This window comes from Phasianus colchicus, chromosome 7 (genome assembly GCF_987193195.1).
Source record: "Phasianus colchicus chromosome 7, bPhaCol1.hap1.1, whole genome shotgun sequence".
Classification (NCBI taxonomy): Eukaryota; Metazoa; Chordata; class Aves; order Galliformes; family Phasianidae; genus Phasianus; species Phasianus colchicus.
Genome location: NC_143442.1, coordinates 30,267,921 through 30,285,820, shown reverse-complemented (window position 1 = coordinate 30,285,820; position 17,900 = coordinate 30,267,921). Strand labels below are relative to the sequence as shown.

Sequence of the window (17,900 nt, the reverse complement as noted above, 5' to 3'; positions counted from 1 at the left end):
CTTTCTAAATGCTTTCTGATTTTGGTTGGTCAGTTGCAGTTTTGAGTACACAGTTGATTCAAGCATCTATATTTAATTTTCCTAGGTTATCCAGTGAGCATTTTGTTTTCTAGTCAGGGTTTTCCCTTATCTCAAATTTCTTGTAACTATACTGCAGGATGAAGAAGAAATTTGGACTTTAATAGTTCCATTCCTAAGATAAAGGGGATTGTTCTCATAATTTATTACAAACATTTTTTCTTTCCAGTAATAATTTCTAGAATGAATTAAACTTAGGGAAATGTTACCAAGTTGTCAAGTCGTACTTAATAAAATAAAGGGTTACTTCTTTTAATTAATGAAGGCTATCATGTTTAATTGAGACTGTAGAAATGAATTTCAACCTTCTCAGCATGTTGAAGTGTTCCCAGAGATGAGAAGAGATTGCAAGTTCAGCATAACAAATGGAAAGGATGGCATAACCAGGCCCTGTGTAAGAAAGTATTTTGGAATAGCCTTTGGGAGAAACCAGGAGTAAATGCTTGTTTAACTGTTTCTCCATGACTTCCCTTAAAAGGTCCAACCTTGAGGCTGTTCTCTTCTATTCACTTTCCAGCTCAGTCTCCCCTTTCTCCTCCTTTTTTTTTTCTCTCTTGTAAATGAAGATAAGAGATAATGTCAGTGGCACTGATCACTTAAAAGTCACTTGAAATATTCTTCATTGCTCCCTGACCATTAAGATTAGCAAGATGAAGGAAGGATACTTTCACACAGGATTGCATGAGTGTCAGGCTGCTGTCATTAGCATGTCATCAGTGCTAATGTTCTGAGCTTCCTTTCATGGTTAAACTGGGTTATACTGCTTCTTGAAGGAACAGAGAAGAGCAGAGAACAGAAACCTTTCACTGCTGGGAGGAAGAGATTTCCAGACAAGCCTTACAGCCATGGCATTTTGCTTTGAAGTACTTGAGAAAGCACAATTTGTGGCTGGGGACAAAAGCAGGTCAGATGAAAAGTGTTAAAGAAGAGAATACCCGATTTCTTTCAACAAACAAAAATCTTTGAGGAATGAGAGATGGAAAAAGGATTTTATTGCATTGTCTTCTACGATTACAAGTCTATGTAGTTACTAATAGATCAGAGCCTTCTCAGTCCTGAGTGTCTTTGGAGGATAAAATACTTAGCCCTGGATGGTGGATTTGTGAGGCAGCTTGTTCCCTACCCAACTGACTATTAAGATATATCTGTGGTCTTTTCATTCTGGTTGTCTTCTTGACAGTTTTTCTGAGATCATACTTTCATTAGATCCACAAAACATGTGAATGAGAGCTTGGACCATAATGTGGTCTAGTGGCCATTTTCTTCAGACGTCTCCTAACGGCTGGCTATGGAACACCTCAGGGAAAACTTCTCAAGGTCTGGTAGAAAACTGGCTCTCAGCACAGACAACTGTTACCCTCAATAAGGCATCTTTAAAGATATCTGCATGAAGTGCTGTGTGAGGTGTCTGATACTGGAAGTCTGTGCAGGAGGAAGGAATTGAACATCTGTTCCCCAGGCTGAAGGTCCGCACCCAAATAATAGAAATTTCTTCCTTTTGACATTTCAAGTTGATCTCTAGTAAATGATTGAATCATGCAGAGAGGTATAAATGCTAAGTAAAATCTCACTGATTTTATTTGCACAGTGTAATTTGGCTGAAAATTTTTTAACCATTTTTTTATTAGCTTACACTTCTGACAGATTGTGATGTATGCCTTTTACTCGTGGTGTTTTTGCTAATTAACCTTCTGATTGCATTTGCTATTGCTGTACTGAAGGCATAAGGATTTCAAATACAACTATTATTAATATTAGAGCACATTATTTTACCTGCTGCTGTAATGAAAGATAAGACACATGGAAGTGTTTTTCATGTTTAAAAAAATAACAAAAAACTACTAAGTAAAACCATTGAAAATAGTTTTTCTCCTAAAAAAAAAAAAAAAGAAAAGAAAACATGGTGTTAATTCCAAAGCAGTTAAATAAAAGCTAGCTCATCCCCCTGAGCTGCTCAAACTACTATTGGACCAAATTTGAGTGCCTTGCCCGAGAACAATAAATGTATAAAGTAACGGCTTAAGAATTTGGCCCATCCTATCCCTTCCTAGGCCATGCTCTGATTCATTATAGTTTTGTATCATTGTCCATTTTGATGCCAATGGGAGGCTACAGATTTTTACCCTCTTATATAATGATGTTACTGTGTGTGATATAAATATTTGTTTCAAATCTGTGCTGAATGGTCAAAGTTACATTTGTGAGTCTCCTGTGCCCAGAGGCACCTGAATGTCCATTTTACAAAAAAAGAACAAGCAAATAAAAGGGGAGAGGGGAAAAAAAGCCAAATGGCACATAGCTGAGTAAGATTTGGTGTTTTAGGGTTGAGTTTGCAAAGTGGTGAACCAGGCTTTCTGAGGAGGTCAGCTGTGGCATTGCCCTGTATCTGTAAGGTATCTGTTCTTACACAGAACAGGGAGCAGGCAGGAAAAGCATCAAGAAAACAGCTGTATGTACAGATGTGCATATCAACATGCACATTTCAGTCATTGGACCTCAGCAGACATTTGGTTAAAAACCTTGTTCATCTCTCCAGATGTCTCTGAAGTCCTTACATCTTTCATCATTAACTTGTTTTTGATTTGCCTCCTCGGTATATCTGACAGACCTTATAAAGTGATTTTGCTATCTTGCAAATTTTCTCAATTTTATCAACATCCTTCTGGATTTGGAGACCTCAGAACACAGAATTTGGGTTGCTGTTTCACAAGCAGCTGATTCAGTGTGCTCACTCTTAAGGGCACATTTAAAATTTCCAAGGTTTGGATTCTTCACTTCATGAGGAGAGTCTCTAGTTTGTAGAAAGCCAACCATGACATCAGGCCATGCTTAATTCTGTAGTGTTCTGCTTGGTTGTGTTACTTTATTTGCAACTCCATCAGCATTGGTATTCTGCAGGTTTTTCTCTGCAATGATTTTAAATTTCACTACAGGTCATGAGTAACTTTTCTCCCCATTTTTTTAAATCTTTTTTCAGTCTGCAAACTTTATCAGTTTTCTTCCTGGTCATTTTTCAATACTGTCTTGCTTAAGAAATAAACACTGCTGGAATACATTAGAAACATACCTTCCCAATGACAATTTCCTGTTTATAACTGCATCTGGAGACTAATGTAACTAACTTCACTAATACTTTCTTGGTATTGCTTCATTTCCTAAATACAGTGACATGCAAAGCTCACTGAAGTGCCTTGTCTATTTTGACAAGCTGCATTTTAAGTGTTGGTGTAAAATCCATATTGATCAGCATTAATTTCATCTTGATGGAGTTCTTCAGTTCGTATGCCTGATTTATACCTTTTGGAAGCAGAGTTATGGGAGGGTCATTCTATTTATCCTTAGTATTGGCACAGAATTACCTTCTGGAACTTCCTTGGTGTGTTATAAGACTTCTGGACTACTTGGAGCAAGCTTTAGCCATCTGCTCTAAAACTTGTGCAAGTTACTCAGATCATTTTTTTTCAATGTACACTATGGCTTTAACTCAGTAAAATTATATTCTTTATGCCTGTTTTTCTTACTGCACAGAAATACTTGCGTGCATTTAGCTTGTAAAAGGACATTTCCAAAAAGCCAGAGTTCATTCAGGTTTGAGGCTGTTCCAAATCAGTGTGTGCTCCAGGATTATCTGCTGTGAGTGAACGTAAACTTCATTTGAGAAATGAAAGCTCAAAGGAAAATATGTCAGCGTGTCACAGCATGCAGGAATGGCATCAGGCTGGTAATCCTGCTGTGAACAGGAACAAATCCTCCCCTAGACCCAGTCTTGTGCTCATTGCATTCAGTTATACAAGAGCACAGGTTTCAGGACAACATACTGATATGGGTGATGAGCTGACATGCCAGTCCCTGGGCCTCAGTGAGTCATCTTCTTTATCTGATATTTGAAAATAATAATTTCTGATTGTCAGAGACAAAAGAGTATGGGGCAGGTAATGGAGCAAAAAGAGTAATGCTGAATCTTTGCCAATAATGTTACCTAAATTCATCACACTTCTTTTGACTGTAGCAAATTTGAGGCACTGCTTATTTTATCAGCAGTGTCCACGAGAGAAAAGTCAGATCCAGCTGCTGAAGAAAGATTAATAAAAGGATAGAAATTGTATTAAATACGACATACGACCCAGTCATACAAAATTTCATCTATTGATCTGATAGTGAACAGATCCTGAGAATATGGTAGCAAAAATCAAACGCTGCTTTGGTGTGGGCAGTTGTAGTGCTTTCACACTGAACTAATTTAAAATAAATGATTTTCTTAAAGTGTATGATACACACTGTCCATGAATGTACAGAAATGAGTAGAGTTACTGTGGTGTGGGGGGAAAAAATTCACTGCTAAACAACCAAGCAGATAAACTGTCCGTCTGTCTGTGTGTTTTCCCGGGCAACTGAAGCAAAAGTGTCAGGTGCATGAACTGCAGATAATAGTTCGAAGAAAGTAAGTTAAATAATTTTAAATCCATTTTCCTAAGTATAGGAATATTCTATAGCATGCAGTCAGAAATGCTGTTTCTTGCTCAAATTTGACTTTGGTAATGGTTGGTGTTGTTTATAAGTTTTTTGAAGAAGGAAGAAAACACCTTTGGTTTGCTGGAGGTAAGAGGAAACAGGAAGTAATTTAAACAAAATGAGCACAAAAAACTTAATAGTTTTTTTGTTTTTTTTTTTTACAGTTTGCAAGGCATATCAAGAAATCTGAAGGCCAGAAGACCCCTAAAGTTGAGTTACAAATCTCAATCTATGGTGTAAAAATTCTAGATCCAAAAACAAAGGTAGGATACCTATTTATCTGTGATGTTAAAAGAATAACTATGTATGGTTTCAGAGGCTTTTATTGTCTTATACTTTAAAAATGCATTACAACGAAAGCAATTTCATTGATGTAAATGTTATCTAAATTGCCATTTCTTCTCACTACAAATGGGTAACATCTTCCCCATAAGGAATCTGATGCTCAGAATTATGGACCATAAGTAACGTGCTATTTGATATTTTTGTAATCCTCCTACACCAGAAATTCTGGGAAAGATTAAAACACAGTGACAACTACACGTTAATTCTGAATGCTGTTTGTACCCATGTTTGTTTGCACTGACTCAGGTCTCATGCTGCTCCTTTGGAATTGCACCTCTTTCTTTCTTCATTCATTTTTTACTTCCTCTTCCTGTGTTTTTGATTTTAATTATGGTGTCCTCGCTTCCCCAGAACGCTGATGTTTTTCAGGTGTTATTCATTTGTCTGTAAACCTTGGGCTCTGCATCTGGCACAGCATGACAATTCCTGTCTTTTCAGCATTTGTGGTCCTTCGTGTCATCCCACTGATGGGCTTTTGGTTTGTTTGTTTGCTCTGGTATTTTGGAAGAGGTTACATACTAAGGGAAACATCTTTCTCAAAGACTTCAAAGAAGTAGCTAAATGAGGAATTATTTAGCAATCAGCGATTCAGAACATATGAATGCTCTTAAGCTTTTTGTGCAAATGTTAATTTTTGAATTTGAATGAACACTTTGTTGCTACATTTTAGTTCTGAAGTCATTGTGACCATTCAGAGAGTGGTACTGCCTTTTGGGAAAAGGTAGCTGTAGTTAAAGACTACAGCTGCTTGCAACCTTTTTTTGCTTCGAACTCTAGACAAGACAACAGTTCCTAAGCCCAAGGGCCAAGAAATACCCGTATCAACTATTGCAGTTTGTGCATTTTCTTTGTCATGGGACAGGAAGGGATACCAAACCCTATACACTGGCAAAAGCTGTTTTAGCATAAGAGAATTTAGTGCCAAAATATGTTAGAGATTAAAAGAAATCTGTGGGACAGACAGTACTGAGGGAATGGAACATCTTAATCTTGTAACGATGTTATTACAAACTGCGATGGTAATCAGCTCTGAGAAGCCTTTTTATCTCCCTCACTTCTTTTCCTAAAGCTAGATGTAAAAGCAAATGTGAATCAAGGTTTCTGTGTTTTTGCAAATTTTATTTGTGGATTCCATACTTAGCATTCAAAAAAGGGGAACTACAGCAAAATACTGTTCTCTAATCATACGAGGTAATTACACTGATTTATGAACCTGTAAGAGCCCATACAAGCACGTGCTCTTACGTGTAACTGTTAAAGAGCTATAGTGGAAGGACAGAATGTGAGAGATGAGGGGACGTGAGAGAAATAGGATGCACAGAAGAATAACTGTAAAGATTGAGAAAGAGGAAGCTTTCTTGACTTAATTGGGGTGAGGGGAAGAAAAGGGGAAAACACTGCCTATAGGGTACATTTGTGGATAAACTGCTGAGAGAAAGTGTGCCCTTGTTTATGAGTTTATAGCAATCTGTGAACCCCTGTGCTGTAAAGAAACACTTTGTTCTGTAGATGATAGTTCATATCTAAACTGCATATTTTCCTTTAAAGCAAATACTGCTTTCCCATGTAAGAAGCCAAATAAAATAAAAATTCCAAGAAGAGACTTGTAGAAGAGAAGCAAAAGAAAAAAAAAAGTTTTTTTATTATATTGCAGTCTTACTGAGATATTTCAGCTGAAGATCATCACCACTGCAACTTTTTAAGTATCTGGGGCAATAGAAATTAAACCAGTATTTTAAATATGCAAACAATAATGTTTAAAAATTATTACTGTTACAGTTGATTTCTATTTTATGTCTCTAGATAACAAAGCCAGTTCTCTGTATTTAAGGTAGAAAGATAAGGACTCACAACCGTTTTAGCAAAGTCTAGGAGATGATGAGATCCAAAGATGGTGAACACGTGGACAAAGAGCAAATTCTTTTACATAATCAGTCTCCAAATAAATTGCACTGCGGCACAAAGCAGCACTAAAAACTAATTTTCTAGTACAGAAATTACTGCCCAAATAAATGCTTCCAAATAAATACTGTCCAAAGGAAAACTTCCTGTTTACATTCAGTAATAATGGGAATGTTTCTTAGAGAAGATGAGTTTAACTTCTGTTATATTTTTAAGTTCATTTCTTCAAGTCTCTCATGCATGGAGATTTTTTGTATCCCACACAACTATAGCATTTCCTTGAAAATAATCTTTGTTTTTTTTTTCTAGGAAGTTCAACACAATTGCCAACTCCATAGGATATCATTTTGTGCTGATGATAAAACTGACAAGAGGATATTTACTTTCATATGCAAAGACTCAGAATCAAATAAGCATCTGTGCTATGTATTTGACAGTGAAAAGTGTGTAAGTATGCAAGATTCTTTTTACAAGACTGAGTGCTTAATATGGAATTTGTTTTAAAATAAAGTAAGAACGGTTAGCAAAAGGAAACAGCCTGCCTGCTAATTGAGGTCAGTATGGTGTAACCTTTAATGCTAACATAGTCCCTTGTAAATTAGATGCATTAATTTGTCAAGAGTCTATTTTTCTTTATAGGTGGTTTTCTGGGAGAATTCTTCTTCCTACCCAGCTCAACATCCTAGTCCAATCATCTGAAATACTCAGAACAGTGCATCCCACTAAGCTTGAAATGTTTGCACAGCTGTTTTGCAGAGATTACTGTAACCCTGTAGCTCAGATATCCTCACAGGCACTTCTGCCTATGTGTCAGCCTCAGCCTCTACTCAAATGTTTTAAATATTTTTTTCATTACAGCAGAGTTCCCCCTACCCTCCCCCCTGCCACATCTCAAGTTTGTAATGCTGTGATGCACTACCAGAGAATTAATTTCACCAACTACTGACATTCTCTCGTGTCTGAGATAGAACAGGGCAACAGTTCCAAACTGTGCGATAGCAGAAAAAAGTTCTAATTCAGGACAGGAAATGAAGAAAATGGTGCCTCATTCAAGCAGTCGTGCATTTTCCTTGGCAGAAAGTAATGAACAAATTAAAACATCAGAATCAATGCAAAAAAAAAAAAAAAAAAGGTGCTTGTTTTTTGTTGTCTTTAAATCTAGATCATCTCTGATTTATTCTGAAGTAGGTGAGAAAATAGAAAGGAAACATTGTTTTTTTTTTTTTCAGAAAAAAATTGTGTCATTGTCATAGAATTTGCTTGAAATTATGTATCACTGTGCCATGTAGGCATACAGAATTGTTATACACATCTGTTCAACCCTCTTTACATTTCTATCCTGTTGCTTTTATGCACAGTTGTCACTTCAGTTGTCCCTGCACTTTCTGCATACCAGTGCCATTTCTTCTCCAAGCCCATGTACTATTTTTCCCCTGTCCTAATACTCCAGTTACTGTAATTTTCTGCTTTCACTCTTCTGTTCATTAGCAAAGGATCCCATTTTGGTTGATACCTTTCCTTTCAGCTGACCTTTCTCCTTCCAAGGAAAATAGTTAGGAATGTATACTCCCCCTGTCCATTACTGTGTTCTTTTATTAACAGTAACAGTTACTCTCTAAAGCAGTTGCAGTTCAGCTTTTTGTCTGCTGAGTCTAATTTCATTACAGTATTTTTGGTAGTGATTTTATTGTTATTACCTACTGAAGATATAGGTAGAAGCATTAATTCTCCATGACTGCAGTATGAAGGTATTCCAACACACCTCTACTGAGTGACTTTGCTGTTGTGCTGATGGATGAGGGCTGGGAAATGTTCAAGTTGCACCCGCAGTTATCTGTATTTTGCAGAGAAGTTTTTTCCATGCTTCTTTGCAGTGTTGAGTTCATGAGAGATGAAGCAAACCATTTGAACATGATATACTGTGTGAGGTATTTTGTGATCGTTGGAAATGAAAGTAATTATATAAAATATTTTTAATACACCACTTTCAATTTATGTTTTGTGCAAAGGCCGAAGAGATAACTTTAACAATTGGCCAAGCATTTGACTTAGCTTACAGGAAATTTCTGGAATCTGGAGGAAAAGATGTTGAGACAAGAAAACAGATCGCAGGTTTACAGAAAAGAGTAAGTTCTGATCTTTAATTTTTTAAGATATAATAAGAAAATCCCATTGTCATTGTTACATTTTTCTATGACAGCATTATTTTCAGCATTCTCAGATTGCTAAGAATATCAGCAGATACTTAAAAAAAAAAAAAAAGCTGAATAAAGACTTGATAACTGTGAAACAACATTTAGATTTTCTGTTTTTTAAGGTGACTAACAGAAATGAAGGGTTGAAATATGTATGATACTGGTGTTCAAATATGTTTAAATTACTTTTTGTAGTCAGATTATTGCTACGAAATTACCAGAACTCCAGCGTTTTTAATTGTAAACAGACAAGTAATAGATATAATTGAAATGAATTAATATTCCAATAGCTGTTGCAATAACCACTTGCTTTATAGATCCAAGAATTAGAAACTGAAAACACAGAACTGAAGAATAAAGTTCAAGATTTGGAAAACCAGTTAAGAATAACACAAGTACATGCACCTCCAGTAAGTAGATGAAATTCACTCTTATTCCCAATGTTACTTTCAGTTTATAATCATCTTTATTATAATAATTATCATCTATGCTGTTTCCAGTGATTATGATTAACATCAAGTGATCATGTAACAAATCTGAAATGGACTAATGAAGTAACAGTACAATTGTGACACAGTGTAAATGCCCGTCTCAATAATTTGTGGTTCTTTATTTGTCTTGTTATACATTTTTGTTGCCACGTAAAACCAACATATACTCCTATGTAGACACCTAAGTGTGCTAGCTAGGGAATAGAAACTCTGTTCTGCACTGATTTGACAATGCTACTTTGGATTTTTCAAAGAACTTTCTGTCACAAGCATATAATTACTTATACCTGCAGTTTTCTAAATGACCTTCTAAAAAATTTGTCTTTCAAAGGAGTCATTAGGGTCTCAGGGAACTAGCACGGAAGGGCAGATAGAAACAATCATATGAGGGCTCCTTATCACTCAAATTTGCTTTCAAATAGTGCTTTCTTCTGTTGTTATTAAAGATAGTACTGTTTGTAGTGTCTGACATTACTCAAGACTACACTACTCCTTTTCTTACAGGCCTATTGTCTGTACATCATTAGATAATTGTAGAAATAAATAAATAGAACTACGTAATGGAGTTATACTGAAGTAAAAGTAAAAAAGTCAAGCTGCTTTTAAGCTGTGTCCTTTGGGCCTTTGGGCCACCTTGTTCCTGCCCCAGATGCACACCGTTTCACTTCCATAAGTCTGGGCAATGTAAAAACGTGTTGATAGCAGTGACAACAATTTTTCTATTGTGTCTATATGCTCTTTTGATATTGATGAGATGTTTGTTTCCGTGAGGAGACATAAATGTTATTTAATTTTACATAAGTCTGTTTAGTGGGGAGAGCATCATAAATTATTAATATTGTTTAAGTCTCACGGTGAAAATTGTTAATAATGGATGTCTTTTCACATCTGAAGCATTCAATAAACATTTTCTAAATGCTAGATTTAAAAATGAATATGGTAAATTATAATTTTAATTTGAATGACAGCTAGTTTCCTTTATTTATGAATATAAATAATTTAATTCAATTAAAGAATCTTTCATAAATTCTATTAAATATACACTTAAGTCATTTATGACAGACATAGTTCTCTTTCATTTAAATTAAGAAACTTGGTAATTGCATTTAGCAAATAAAAGAATAATGATAATAATGATCAAATAGTATCCTGTAGTGCACACTTGTTTGCCTTTTAAGACAGTGGTATAGCATTCCTCATTAAAGATCTAAAATGGAACATTTGTAAACTCTAGTGTTTTTTGTTGACTACTCTTGGTTCAATAACTGCATGTTGCTGAATTATCACTTATGCTTTAACAAATCGATATTTTAAGTATTCATAATTGCTAATATTATAATAATCAATTTACAAATATTTTATCATGATTAGAATTACACAAAGAGCAATCTAGCAACCTGTTTATATTAAATAGGCATTGATTTTTGTCACAAGATAGTCTGAGATGAATGGTTTGGATAAATATTGGAAGAGGTTGCCCAGAAGGGCTGAGGTATCTGTGCTCCTGGAATTATTCAGCACTTTGCTGAACGTGGCCCTTTGCAAATTCAGTTCAAGTCTTGTTTGAGTGGGAGTTCACATTAGGTGATGCTCCAATCTAAGTCATTTTTCAATGAGTTGTGTAGATGGCAATTAAAAAACGGCAATTGTAGGGGGAAATGCCTTTCTTAAATCACATGTAGGAGCATAGTCCTACCCACCAAACACTATTAGCTTCTGTTCCTGATCGAGAGACTTAGTATAAGTTGGTTTCCTCCAAACTATTTTGTATCCAGTATGTATGAAAGCTGTTAATTGTGCTAGCAGAAGAGTAATTATGTATAAATGCAAAAGGTTGAAAATAAATAAAGGAATGGAATAATGAGGTTATGAAGTGACTATTCAGGGCAAGGAAGAGGAATCATGCATATTTTCGAGACCAATTGTGATAAAGGGATCATAAAGGTGCCTGGAAGAGCAGTGGGTGTGCTTTGGTGATAAATATTTCATCTCTTACTATTTGAGCAGGTAGTTTGTTTGCAAGTAGACTACAAACATTTCATAAGATGATTCATTGTCTGTTATTTTTGAAATGAATTTTATGTACTTTCAATTCATATCAGCCATCATTTAAAGAGAAACTCTATAAAACTCCAGTGATATTAGAGGAAAGCAGCAGCTTTCTTCTTTCAACTTAATTTCAGTGTAGAAAAAGATCAATTCATTTTATAAAATGCAATTAGTGAAGAATAGATGGGATTTTTTTCTGGATTTAAATTTAAACATTTAAGTACCATATTTTTTAAAATGCCTGTAGTAATGCTGCAAAATTTCTCCAAAGTTAGAAAAATAACAGCTCTGCCTTGTGATCGCTTGGTCTAAGTAAAATTTTAACATCTGTTGACAGTACAGTATTTTGTTAAATATGGACATAACATAATTCTATGCATAAATGAAGGAGGATATTCATCATAGAGGATCATACCTCATGTGAGTCGATTTATAAGCATTTGCAGTTGAACAGGTGGGAAAATTTGTTTATCTGCAGATGCTATTCATGCTGCATGTTATGAATGTGAGGTGCTCATTCCTGTGATGTAGAACACTTATTAAACAGTAAAGTCTGTTTTCTCACGGACATTTAGATGATGATAACGGCTGTTAGGGTGTTTGTGTGAGCCCTTCATTGCTCCCTTAAAACAATCCACTCATAAAAATTGTAAAGAATAACCAAAATTACCATTAAAAAGAAGACTTTTTATTTCTCTAGGTCAAACTATAGGCTTGTGTTTTGTGAAGTACAAAGGGAAACAGTCTAAAGCTGCTTTCCTGATTCTTCCTCCTACGCTGATCTTTGGAAGGATGTGTAAGGGTTTATTTGAGGACTTATTTTAACTAATGGCAGTCTGAAATGGGTACAAATTATTTACATGAAAAATGCAGTTATGTATCCCTTTGTATTTTTTGTATTGTTTACAAGGATGCAAAGTACTGACAGCAGTATGTTTCTGCTTCTGAGGGATACACCTATCAAAAGTCTTTGATTGATTGATAGAAAGTGTTGCTACTAAAATGTTTCTTTGGTTGCTGTAAATCTAGTCAAAATTGTCAAAGTAATATCAACCTAATTTAGTTGTCTTTTTTATCTGTTCATAAACGGTGTGGGAAAAATTCTTTCTGAACCCATTAAAGAAGCCATTAAAAGCAGTGAGAGCATAGGTGGAAATGAAAAAAAGGAAAAACTAGATTGTATAACAAAAATTAGGAGTAAAATTTATTGTTAAAATTGAATGTGGAACTCTCAGTCTTCTTCATGCTTTCTTTTTATCCGTTTTAACTATTTAAGTTTGTCAGTAAATAATAAATTGCTTAGCTTTTTTTTCTGCATTGGGGTTGTTGTTTTTAAGTGTGGTGGTCTTGCTAAAACTTGAAAAAGTCAGTCACTAAAATATTTGTGTTATTCAATAGGAAGGGTCACTTTTTGTAATTTCCTGAATGAATGAGTGAAGGGCATAATGTCTTATAAAGTATGGTTTCCTTAGGATGGTTTCCTTTATGTATGCTTATGTAAGCTGCACTTACATAGGCCATGAGAAATGTTGGTATGGGATGGATGTGGTTTTCTTTCTTTCTCTCTCCCTTGCATGTACAGCTGAAATTTCCATTACTCATGTATCTGTGCTGTTTATTTTTCATCTCTTTTAGTGGTTTGGCAATACATTAATCACAGGTCTTTCTTGCATTTGGTTTTGATTATATGAGGATAATCTGATTTTTATTTTGTTATTTGCCTATGATGAGGCTGCTTGAATTTGTGTCATTAGTGTTTGGATACTGCTCCTATGTATAAATCCAGCTTCCAAAGATCAGTGCTTCCCTGGAAGCGCGATTTCATGATGTCTTTTTCTTTGGCTCATTATATTGTTGGTGGTATTAGGAGAGCAGCTGGGTTAGTTGCTAGCTGTACACACAGCCTTCATGTGGCTTAGCAGCTGCACACAGTGAGCACCTCCAGCTTTTATAACAGAATGAACAGCAAAACCCAGTAGGCCACTAAGAAACCTCTGAAGAGACCATAGAATTATCGAAGGTTTTCAGTTGAAAGGGATCTTTGAGATCATCTAATTGCAACCCCTGCTATAGGCAGGGATACCTCCCTCTAGACCAGGTTGCTCACAGCCCTGTCCAGCCAGGCCTTGAACACTTCTAGGAAGGGGGCAATCTGTTCCAGTGTCTCACTACCCTCACAGTAAAGAATTTCTTCTTAATATGTAGCTGAAATCTACCCTCTTACAGTGTAAAACTATTTCCCCTTGTCTGTTGCTACATGCCCTTATAAAAAGTCCCTCCCCAGCTTTCCGGTAGTCCCCCTTCAGGCACTGGAAGGCCACTATAAGGTTTCCTCCAAGTCTTCTCTCTTCCCTGCTGAAAAGCTCTTTCATTGTGACCTTGTAGGAGATGCTCTAGACCTCTGATCATCTTCGTGGCCCTCCTCTGAACTTGCTCCCACAGTTCCACATCCTTGTGTTGGGGGCCCCAAAACAGATGCACTACTCCAGGTGGGGTCCCACGAGAGCAGAATAGAGGGGCAGAATCACCTCCCTCAACCTTCTGGTCACACTTCTCTTGATGCAATCCAGGATATGGTTAACTTTCAGGACTGCAAGTGCACATTGTTGGCTCATGTTGAATCTTTCATCAACCAACACCCCCAAATCCTTTTTCCCCTGGCTTCTCCCAAGCTATTTGCTGCCCAGCCTGTATCTGTGCTTGGGATTGCTCCAGCCCTGATGCAAGATCTTACACTTGGTCTTGTTGAACTTCATAAGATTGGAATGGTGTGACTTCTCAAGCCTGTGCAGGTTCCTCTGGATAGCATCCCTCCAGTGTGTCATCTGCACCACTCAGATTGGTGTTGTCTGCAAACTTGCTGAAGGTGTGCTTGATCCCACTGCCCACGTCACCTACAAAGATGTTAAGTAACACCAGTCCCAGCAGTGATCTGTGAGGAACGTCACTCAACACCGGTTTGATAAGAAATTGTTGATGTTTTTTCATCATGGCTGAAGCTTGTCATTTGTACCTTGAAGGTTTTTTTTTTTTTAGCAACATGGCTAAGCAAAGAAGGAAGTTATGACAACTGTGTGACTCTGACTTCAGATGGGGAAAAAAAAAAAGGAATATTCAGGAAAATAGGTCTTTAATGTCTACATGACAACTCAGTGCTTCTTGCTCTGACATTGTTGGCAAAGCCTCACCTTTTTTCTCTTTGTAAGATATTTATGGATTTAACCATTATAATGTTAAGTAGTGACCTAGAAGCATAGGGTGCCTCTTAAAAGCTTCAGAAGCTTTAACATATGTATGAAGTGCAAAAACGAAGCAAAACCAACATAGAAGTTGGAACTGCAGAATCCAGAAAACAGTTCTGGAATGTGTTTAGGCATATCACTTGATTCATCTTTTCCATTAAGATTGCCAGGGGGGAAGATACTCATGTTCTTTCTTTCTTTGTTTTCTGATTCTTCAATTTTACAATATGCTGTATTGAGTTCATCCTTATAGTTCTGCATCCTGTATGCATTTTATTGCTATTTCATTTGATATACTTGCAGAAGTTACTGTTTGGTCCCCTAAAAGGGTTGGTTGGGCATGTTTCTTAAACCAAGTATTTGAAGACATTACTTTTTGGCTTTTATTTCCAAACCCAGTCATAAAGGCTCTATGTTTCACCTGGACAAGATCCAAATTTTTGATAACCTATTATGCTTTGCAGACATCTTCCATTCAGGCAAAAAATTACTTATTGAATCAAGGTGGACAGAACCCTCAGCTTCCCTTTCAAAATGCAAAGAATGTTGCTGGAATGTAGAGGTAAATAGACCCTGATCGTGTGAGGCAGACTGATTCAAGCTCGTCTAATTCAGACCAGAACTGTGCAATTAGCACTCCGTCAGCTTACGTGGATGCTCTAACCAGCTGTTATTTGCCTCTGTGACAAGCTGTTATGTGAGATTTCAGAGATTCAAAGAGTACTACACACCTCAACATTTTTATTTCCCCAGCAGTGAAGTTTTGTTCTGGGTCTGTGCTGCTGTTGTACAGAAATAAGGATTCATTTGCTGCTTTTGAGATACCTACTGAAAATACAGTTTCCTATGTTGAATTATTCATGTGCACAGAAAAGATAGCAGAAGGAGATTACTGTCTATAAATGTTTGCTCTCAAGTTAAGGAAATGAAAGAAAGTCTGATATTAATGTAAGCCTTAGAATGTATGTGCTGTTAGCTTCTACTGTAAGAAAACTTAAATATTTCTTTTTCTATAAATATCTGTGGGATATAAATGGGTGTTTCATGGTGTGGAGCAAAAAAACCCCTGGCCTGTACCATAATCACTATGGTAACTTTACCTTCCATGATATGTGCTTAACTGCCCGTATAAATGTGCAGATGTGAGATACTGCTGTTTGTATGTGAATTTGGACTTTTGTCAGCACACCTGAAATGTCCACTTTTGGAAAGATCCCTGTCATCATTTTATTTTAATGTAATTATTGAGGTGCAATTTGTCTTCATTGTAGTTAACTCTGGGCTACCTCTTGTTGCAGCACTGTTTAGATTTGGTTCTGAAGTATTATTTAGTTTTGTATCCTTTCACTATAGTACTGACAAGTTGCAGACAACCTTTTTTGAAGTATGAAATGCCTTTTTATTCTTCTTTCCCTGACGCCTCATTCAGTTCCTCAGAGTGTTTTCTTTCTGTGATTCCTTTTCAGCTGCTGCACATAAAGTGTGATAATGATGAACATATGTTTCAAAGACCCTCTACTTTTTTCTGGTGTAACAATGAGGATTCACCACCTCCTTGTTTAGATATCTCTTCCATTACGCTTACTCCTAGGAGTTCTCCTGACTCTAGACTACCAGCTGGATTATTAATACCACCACCTTCAAAAAGTGGTCTTCCAAAGCCATCCAGTGAATACGGCTGTCCAAGACCTCGTGTAATCCTGCTGTGCAAAAGCTTTCTCTTTTTTGACTTTCCTGTTCTTTCTCAGCTGTGTATTAACATGTTAAAATTTCACATTTTGTACAGTGATGCAAGAATAGATCAAATTTCTTTGATTCTCTTGGAATTCTCTTAAAATACAGAATTTGAAAAGACTTGCTCTATTTTCTATGTAGCTTTTTTTCCTTACACTCCTAAAATGTAAGTTCTTATTTTAGCAACATTTTGAATTTAGTCCACTAATGAATCTCTCATATGTCAGTCTTTTGTTAAAATCACTTTATGAAGGATAACTATTCAAACCAAACAATTCTAAAGATCCGGTCTGAAGGTTTTTTCCTTCAAAAATTACTGGAGAAGTAATCAGCTGTTCAATACATTTTAGTATACTTTATAAAAACTGTGCAAAATGAAGGCCTGAAATTATTTTAAAATATGAACAATGCATATTGTCTGCTTTCTCATGGCAATGTGCTAAATACTCTCAACATTTCTTCCATTTGCTAATTTGCTAATAACATCTGGCTGTATTTGGCAAACCATGGCTTTCTGCATGTGTTCACTAAATACAAATGCTTCTTGTGTTCAAAGCATTTAAAATAGACATTTATTTAAATGATTGAATTTTAGTTTTAAAGAAATTGTATGAATAGTATCAAAATGTCTAGCAACTTCAACTACATGACATAAGCAGAAAATGTCAGTGTAAAGTCTGATTTTTGCTTTCGTGCTAAAAAGACTTATGACTAAACATAAATGCTGCTTATTTATTGTTGCATCTTCGTATCCATAAACACTTAGCCAATAAGGAGAATCTACACTAGCATTTACCATCTCAGAGTCATTCTAGGATTATTCACCAACTTTAATGGGCAGTGTAGATTAATGTACATGGCATGTACTTACATACTGAAGTTGATCCTGCCTCACTGATGCAGATGAAACCTATCTGCAATCAGACATAGTTTTGTTACTGTGAAGAATGGAATGTCAGACTCTTAGTATGTTTATGATAAGTCAGGCACATGCATTGCTTTTATTGGCAGCAGATGACATTGGACAATCTCCTCCAACATTTTACTGAATCTCTGACAGTGCATGAAAGCACCAGAAGGTTAATGCAAGGTCCATAAAAGCAGCAGTAAGAGCCACTTGTGCCTAATGAATATTCACTGATACCTTTTCCACAACAATCATTGAAATTGCTGAGCAAGCACACACTGAGGTCAGCAGAAGTTCTGCATATGTAAAAATCTTGCAAGTTAGTTTTTTATGAAGGGAATTGCCAGGGAATACCAACATGGGAAGAATTCTAGTATTTGTTGGTTTTTTTCAATAGAAAAAAAGCAGCATGTGACATGTGGCTTGCTTTTATGCTTGTCATTTC

General features: G+C 36.1%; 1 protein-coding gene across 5 annotated transcripts in view; it reads left to right on the top strand.

Annotated features, from left to right (window-relative positions):
- Positions 1-17,900, top strand: part of GULP1 (GULP PTB domain containing engulfment adaptor 1) — a 147,604-nt gene that overhangs the window by 112,218 nt on the left and 17,486 nt on the right. For 4 of the 5 annotated variants that reach the window (XM_090144369.1, XM_090144365.1, XM_090144368.1 and 1 more), the window contains 5 exons: positions 4,755-4,853; positions 7,147-7,284; positions 8,847-8,963; positions 9,350-9,442; positions 16,281-16,508. In XM_090144369.1, the coding sequence (XP_090000495.1) occupies positions 4,755-4,853; positions 7,147-7,284; positions 8,847-8,963; positions 9,350-9,442; positions 16,281-16,508 (675 nt within the window). The remainder of the gene's footprint in view (positions 1-4,754; positions 4,854-7,146; positions 7,285-8,846; positions 8,964-9,349; positions 9,443-16,280; positions 16,509-17,900) is intronic. The other variant, XM_090144370.1, reaches the window with a different exon arrangement.